The 8,230-nt window shown below is 46.4% G+C and overlaps 1 protein-coding gene across 1 annotated transcript; it reads right to left on the bottom strand.

Annotated features, from left to right (window-relative positions):
* Nucleotides 1–3,756: 3,756 nt before the first annotated feature.
* On the bottom strand, nucleotides 3,757–7,525 carry vgll3 (vestigial-like family member 3). The gene is made up of 4 exons (XM_080785438.1): nucleotides 7,177–7,525; nucleotides 5,904–6,312; nucleotides 4,736–5,332; nucleotides 3,757–4,442 (listed from the first exon to the last, which is right to left on the bottom strand). Exons 1-4 carry the CDS (start codon nucleotides 7,297–7,299, stop codon nucleotides 4,402–4,404), a joined length of 1,170 nt encoding a protein of 389 aa, XP_080641564.1. The 5' UTR covers nucleotides 7,300–7,525; the 3' UTR covers nucleotides 3,757–4,401.
* Nucleotides 7,526–8,230: the final 705 nt, after the last annotated feature.

Genomic DNA, 8,230 nt, shown 5'->3' with positions numbered 1-8,230 from the left:
AGGCTGCCTGTTGATGGTCTGGGCGGGGTCAATAATCAGCACACCTGAGGGATATATATAGGCCTGACTAGGCAGCATACAAACATTTTGTCCCTCACTGAGAGGTGCTCACAGCACCACAGCTCCTTTGTGCCTGTACAAAGGAAAGGAAAGGTACCATGTTTACCTGCAGGGTAACTGGACTAAGGAAAGGAAAGGTACTATGTTTACCCAGGGTAACTGGACTAAGGAAAGGAAAGGTACTATGTTTACCCAGGGTAACTGGACTAAGGAAAGGAAAGGTACTATGTTTACCCAGGGTAACTGGACTAAGCTCTAAGAACTAGTTTACAGCCAGGCCCTGCTCATAGAACATTTCATGGTAGAGGTTCAATGCCTTGCTCAAAGGGCACTTCAGCGGTGGTAATTTTTAACGTGCCGGCCCGGGGATACGAACTATAGCGACCTTCACGATATCAAGACCGCTCCGCAAACCGTTCAGCCACCGCTGCCTCAAAGCATTACTGTAAGTCTTGCCTTTCATATTTACCAGAATGCCCTCCATACTCTCTACTTGTTACATTGCATTATGTTTCTTACTGTCTGATTACACCTGACTTATAGTTATAGGACTGCCTTTTGAGAGATGCATGAATGAAAACATGTCTGTCTGTGTGTGTGTGTGTGTGTGTGTGTGTGTGTGTGTGTGTGTGTGTGTGTGTCTGTGTGTGTGTGCGTGCACAACAACATGTGCATGTATCTGTTGCCCCTCTTTGGTGAACTTCCTGTCCAGACAGGAAATGCATTCCTCAGTGGCGCGTGTGCGTGCGTGCTGTGTGTGTGTGTGTGTGTGTGTGTGTGTGTGTGTGTGTGTGTGTGTGCGTGCGCGTGCTCTGCGTGCGTGTGTGTGTGTGTGTGTGTGTGTGTGGGGACAGACAGGCATGTCATGGTATCTTACAATAACTGTGTGAGGAATGCTCTGCACGGCCCGTTCTATGGCAGCCCAGCCTTGGCCCGCCTCAGCCCAGCCTCAGGGCTGACATCAGGCCCACATTACACTATAGAAGACCCATTAACCCATTTTGGGAGGGAACCCCTTTTGGTGTTAGCATCATGTTATGCTTTAACGATTGAAAAATAGCAGATCTACAAGCTCATAGCGCGCCACCGAGTGGCGCGCTACGAGCTTGTAGGTCTGCTATTTTTGAAAAATCAAAGAACGGCTGACACAGAAACATGGCTTTTTCAGAAAACTGCAGGATTTAGAAGACATTTTTAGAATCTGATCTCAGGTCAGAATGGGTTAAACAAAAGTTGGTTGGTTAGAAACTGTAAGAAAAGAATAGACCATATGGACCAATAAGGAATAAATATAGGCTATACAGTAGCTACTATTTGGCATGGTGTATCCTGACACATATTACAGTATAGTGTATTTACTGTAGTATCCTGACACATACAGTATATGTACTGTACTCTACTGTAGCTGCTATACTTACCCATAATGTGTCAGGATACTCCATGCCAAATGTCACACTTACATGTGTATTTATGGAATTTCTGTGCCTTTACACAATTTCATATACATTATTATATACCAAATAAAGGGGGTTTTGTGGCCCCTGAAACTAACGAGTTGGGAGTGTTCCCTTCATTTTGAGATGGCCCATTTAAGGTATATATATATATGCTTACAGGAAATAATAGTGAGGAAAAAAGGTAGCAGAAAACATTATGAGGGCTTGGCCTATCCACACTTTTCCTGGGCTGTGTGTGCTCCAGTTCCTGTCGATTTGATCCAATGAAAGCCAATGAAACTGGTCAGATGACCAATGAAATCAACAGGAACTGGAGCACACACAGCCCAGGAAAAGTGTGGATAGCTCCCGGACTGCTGAATTCAATATTTGCCTTCAGTAAACATACAAAAGATATCGGCGTCACGTTATATATACAGTGCCAACGTGTGAGCTTGTAAATCTGCAATTCTTGAATAAAACAGGTCTTATAGGTGGTTAAAGGACGACTTCGCCCATTTTCATATTTGTCCTCACTAATGATGCTCATTATAATATGGTACCATTTTTGTCTACCCCGTCTGTCTCAGAGGAGGGCTGTGGATAGGACACAAACCTGCCTATACCAGTCAGTGTTGTTTTCGTCGACTAAAACTACGACGAAAAATGTTCGTCGACTACCTTTTTTCACTGACGAAAACTAAATTAAAACTAAGCTATGGCGACTAAAACTATAAGACTAAATGTATTGACAATTTTGTCAACAGATAAAAACTAGACTAAAATGTTAGGAAGGGACTAGTGGACAAGAGATCCAGTATAAGTCATTTTAGACTTAGTTGCAGCGCGACGCGTTGTGAGCTTGTAGATCTGCTATTTTCAGCATCTGAAGAAAACCGTCATTACAACGGCACCAAGGCCTGCCAAAATACATTTTAGTCGACTAAATTAACTGTAGATTTAGTCGACTAAAACTATAGACTAACACTAAAACATTCCTGGTGACTACTACTAAGAGACTACGACTAAAACTAAAATCAAAATAATTTGCTGCCAAAAACAACACTGCCTACCAGTGACATCATCGACGGGGAATGCAAGCTATAACAGAAACTGCAGGCTTTCTATTCCAAGTTAGCGTGCTATAACCCATTCTGACCTGAGATCAGATTCATACCAGGTTTCCACTGGACACACACTGGTCTGATGAACCCATTCTGACCTGAGATCAGATTCTAAAAATGTCACTCGTTCTTCGAATTTTTCAAAAATAGCAGACCTACAAGCTCGTATCGCGCCACTCGGTGGCGCGATATGAGCTTGTAGATCTGCTATTTTTCAATAGGTAAAGCATAACATGATGCTGACACCAAAATGGGTTCCCGGTCAGAATGGGATAATAATGGAAGGCATTGTTCTCATTTTAATTTAAAAACATCTAAATGCAATTTATTTTCAAAAACAGCCTAATAATGATGTTAGTAGTAGGTGGGGCTTCTTTCTGAACTGTCCACAGCCCTCCTAAAAAGAGATATGAGACACATCTTGAATGTATGTTTTGTAATTTTCATCTAAATCTGAGATGTAGACATTAATTTAGTCATAGTCTTTTGGAATGAAACTTCATTTAGTTTTAGTCATATGTTTAGTCACCTGTAATGTTTTAGTGTCAGTCTAGTTTTAGTCGACTAAATGTCATGAGATTTTAGTCGACTAAATCTGCAGTTCATTCAGTCGACTGAAATGTATAGAGGGTATATGCGCGTGACATCATCATCATCATCAAACCAGGAAGTTATGCGCGAACGCCTATACTACCGAGTGGACGTTTGTCTCCTGTTCAAAATGCAAGAATAAATGATTACCGTTATTTACTTACACTATAGGATTTAGACCTGAGGACGATTCTACAAATGCCGTCTAAATCATGACAGTTTTCAGGAAAGAAAACATGTTTCTATGTCAGTCGTTCTCAAACTATTTCATGTCAAGGAGCCCCAGAATTATCTATATTATATTTGAAAATATGTTCTTCCAGGGACCTCCCAGAAGCAAAGCACCAAAATGGGTTAATGCTGTATATTAGGAAACAAACAAACTCAAGAAACACGTAGTAAATCTGCAATTAAACGTGTGAAATATATAATCTTCCCGACCCACTGGCCGAGGACAATGTGTGACTCTACTAGAAAATAATAGAATAGAATGTAGTTTTTTTTTTAGCATGATTTGTTTTTAATGAGGACCAGTGTTTTGCCAATAGAACTCAGCAATGTAGTATTTACAGGTACCCATATTTACATTACACAGTCTCTCTTTATACCCAAAAAAAGGCAAAATAGCAAAGTTGGCATTCGAGTGGCAATTAGCGATCACAGCCATAGCAAAAAACAACAGCTTATTGGTGCAACAAAAGATTGTACAAAACATAATTAACAGTCAATGACAAAAACATTCACTGTACAAAACAAACAAAACACATCGGATCCTCAAAATCGGGTTCTTGAAACAGAACCAGGTCCCTTTATTAGTCGAAGAAGTTAAAATAATGTTTTACTATCAAGAGTGTAAACAGACATTCTTCCAGACTTGTTTTAGCCTCTTCCTACATCTCTTAAAGGACCCACATTTTGAGGTCAAAGCGTCAAACCAAAGTTCTCTTCAAATCCATGCCTGGATTCTTACACAGATCGCGGTCAGTGGTGCTGTGGTCATAATAGTCCCATCAGCTACAATCGGAATGCATCTCCATTTTCTTTGTTTTGTTTTTACAGTGCTGGTGTTGTTGTATAGCCATGATGAGATTTGACAAAAATGAGGTCCCAGGAAACGTGTCTAATAGTCCAGGAGGAATGTTCTTGGGGAGGGAGGGAGCGGTCGGTCGTCCATCTCCTCTCTCTGTCTGTCAGAACCAAGCAGTGGCTTTAGCTTTGTCCTGATCCACAGCTGCAAAGACACAGAAATACATTATTATTTATGTTATTGTCATCAGTGTAGTGTAGTGTAGTGTAGTGTAGTGTAGTGCGGTGCGGTGCGGTGCGGTGCGGTGCGGTGCGGTGTGTAGTGTAGTGTAGTGCGGTGCGGTGCGGTGCGGTGCGGTGCGGTGTGTATTGTAGTGTAGTGTAGTGTAGTGTTGTGCGTGCGTGCGTGCGTGCCTGCCAGACAGACAGACAGACAGACAGACAGACAGAGAGTGTGTACTGTACTGTACATAGAGTGTATTATGTTATATGACGTACCCGTATCGTAGCCCTCCGGGGGTCCATGGAGGGCCACAGGGGGCCAGGCGGTGGGGGTACCCCCGACGGGGCTGCCCCTGCCGGGGTCCATCTCCGTCTTGATCCCCTCGCCGTGGGGGGACCCGTGCAGGCTCCCTGGGCTGCATGGGGCCGGCGGCTGGCCTCTCACTCCGGCGGGCAGCAGCAGAGGAGCGAAGCGGGGGTGGTCCAGTGCGTGGGCGTGGCCGTGGTGGTGGTGGGCCGGGTAGGAACGCAGCATGGCGTGGGCGTGCCGGGCGGCGGCGTGCACGTGCGCAGCGCGCGGGTGCGTGCGCGGGGTATACGCGTCGTGGTGGACGTGGGGGTAAGAAGAAGCGCCCGCAGCGCCCTGGGCGTTGAGGCTGTACGTCCAGCTGTCAGGGAGGGGGGACGCCCCCGGGGGAGAGAGAGCGTGGCCCGCCCACAGGGCTCCGTCGGCGGGGTGGAAGGGCACCGGGCTGGGGGAGAAGTCTGGATGGACAGAGGAGGAGGAGGGGAGGCATGGAGGGCTGCTCTGGGACTGATGGTAGGCACTGTTCCACACGGATCCACTCTGGTTCTCCGAGAGAGACACGCCGTCTAAAACACAGAGATATATATAGTTATATCTATAATATGCATGCAGTCATAATAATGTCTTTCAAATCATAAGCATGATAAAAATGTGTTCCTCATGAAAACATTGTATAGCCTGCACTGCGCACACTTACACACGCTAGCCCCTCCTATGTACTCTATAAGCTATTAGTGTAGATCTTCGTCTTACGCAAACATTACATTCCAATCGATAATGAATGGAGAATGTACGCCATATGTGGACGAGCACATGGACACGTTATGTCATGATGATGTATACGATGATAAGAGCGCCCCTCACTTAGATAGTATTTATCTGGTTGGCACCAACAAGGTGATAGTATTTATCTGGTTGGCACCCATAGGTGCCAGCCAACCATAGGTGCTCTCGATAAACATGTGTTCGATGATGTCACTGGTAGCACCCACAAGGTGCTGTGCAGATAGACACGTGTTCCTAACTTAATGTTCCCCTCCGTCTGCAGTGGTACAAGATTATACCATTATTGTGCTTTTTTTGGGGGGGCTACGGGATTACATGGGATTATCAGGTCAGTCCGTCGCTGCCTCTCACCTTTCCATTGGCCAGCGGCAGCAGCCGAGGAGGCGTGTGGTTGGCCGGCTCGGAACGGCTTGCTCTCGCCACCGCCGCTGCCGCCGAAGGTGCTGGCTGATGCTGATTGGCTGAGAGCCCGGGAGAAATGCTCGTCCACCACGTCACCGATGTCTCCGTGGAAATAGGTGAACAGGACACACCTGGAGCTCAGGTACTCGGCCTCCGCCGGCTGGAGGCCGTCCTTCGTGGAGGACTGAGACCCTAGTGGAGGTTCTGGTTCCGGGGCCCTCCTGAGGCCCGGGGGCTCTCCGGGCCCGGGCATGGGGACCCCTCCTCGCTGCTGGTGCTGCCTGAGGCCCCCGGGACAATGCTGCTGTTGCTGCTCCACACACTCCTGCTGCATCTTACTGTAAACACTCAGCTTCCTCTGAGAGGGAGAGAGACAGAGAGAGAGAGAGAGAGAGAGACAGACAGAGAGAGACAGAGACAGAGACAGAGACAGAGAGAGGGGGGGGGGGGGTTGTTTTTACTGATTTATTTGCAAAGCCTAGAATTGAATAGAATATAGAATAAATAGTATAATACTATGAGCTATTGTATAGTAGGCTACTAAAGCTAATGTAAATATTAATCTGGTCATCTAAATCTATAAATCTAAAACAACATTTTATTCATTAGGCTGCAGCTATATGTTTGTCCCTCGTGTAGGCTATCGGAGAATAGCCTAGAGATACGTGGTGGCAAACAAACCACAGCAAATAATATAAATGGCATTCCTTCCAGTGCTCAATGGCCCGGACACAGAAAGGCCTCCTCTACATTCCGGAGTTTGACTGGCCCGGGCTGTCATTACATCACCGTTATTTGACAGAGGATTAATAGCAGTAATGACACGGAGTCATTACGCGTGACCTGGAGTCAACAAGAAGCGTCAAGACTCAGGAATTCCATCTTGACGAAATTATAAATTAAGTGGGTGGAGAGGAGAGATCAAAGAGTTTAAATAGTGTTTGGGCACAACAACAGAGATCTCCTCCCCTGAACAGAAAAACAGCAATCTGTCAAATCAAATGAAACAAACGCTTTTCTTTTCTTTTTTTTTTTTACAACTATTTGCCTAACGTTTTCCAGAAGAAGGTCCCAGGACTGGAGGGAGTGAGTGAGTGAGTCAGTCAGACAGACAGACAGTCAGTCAGTCAGTCAGTCAGTCAGTCAGTCAGTCAGTGAGTGAGTCAGTGAGTCAGTGAGAGAGACAGACAGACCGACAGACAGACCGAGAAGAGAAACTCACCTGTTGTTGTTGATGGTGATAGTACGCCGCCTTGTAAGCCGCTGCTGCGGCCGCCTGGGAGGCAGGGAGACAGTGCGCTCCTCCTCCATAACTCTGGTGGTACATGACATCCAAGCAGCTCATAGCGACGCTCCGCTCCGGACAGGACGGGACAGAACAGGACACACGGGGTGGTGGTGTGTGGTTGGTGGGTGCAATGAGAAGAAGAGAGAGACTCAGTCAGTCCGGGTCTCCGGGAGGACTCGGAGGAATAAGCAGCAGCTAGCCGTAAAGCGAGTCTCCTCAGACGGTCACAACAACTACAGAACCCTCTGTGGGACCTGCTGCTGCATCACCACCGCTGCCATCACAGCTCCATATATGCCGGAGCGCACACAATAGCCGTCCCGTCCGCTCGGCCAGTTGAAAAGCAGATAGTTTGCATAGAGACAATGCGGCCCCGCTGTGAGTGAGTTCTGACCACCTGCGGCCCCGAATGAAATGAAACGAGTCCCCAAACGGAGGCGATACAAACAAAACAAAAATGATAATACGACTGGGACTGTCTGCCTGACGGAACTTCAGCTGCTTTGAGAAGTTTTCAGAGCGGCCGCTGATTGGGTGAAAGTCTCTCTCTCTCTCTCTCTCTCTCTCTCTCTCTCTCTCTCTCTCTCTCTCTCTCTCTCTCTCTCTCTCTCTCTCTCTCTCTCTCTCTCTCTCTCTCTCTCACTCTCTCTCTCTCTCTCTCTCCCTCTCTCTCTTTTTCCCTATTTTGGGAAGCATCATCATGCAGGCACAGTGCGTTGGGGAGGGATGGAGATTATTTTGCGCGCACGGCGTTGCGCACGCCCACTTGGAAAGGTCTCATATTAATCTCCTGAGCCCAGCTATAGACACCCCTTTTTTTTTTATTCGGCCAAGATAATACTCTAATAAAATAATAATAATATACTTTTAGTTAGGGCCCTGTTTTGATTTAGAACTCCAACCAAGTATCAACAATATAGGCCTATCATAGGCTCTCTTATAGGCCCAAACTGAAAATGACAGGAACCCCCTTAATTACCCCCCAGTG

This window comes from Protomyctophum bolini (genome assembly GCF_963924005.1).
Source record: "Protomyctophum bolini genome assembly, chromosome: 16".
NCBI lineage: Eukaryota > Metazoa > Chordata > Actinopteri > Myctophiformes > Myctophidae > Protomyctophum > Protomyctophum bolini.
Note: the sequence above shows the minus strand (reverse complement) of the source record. Positions and strands in the feature narration are given on the sequence as shown.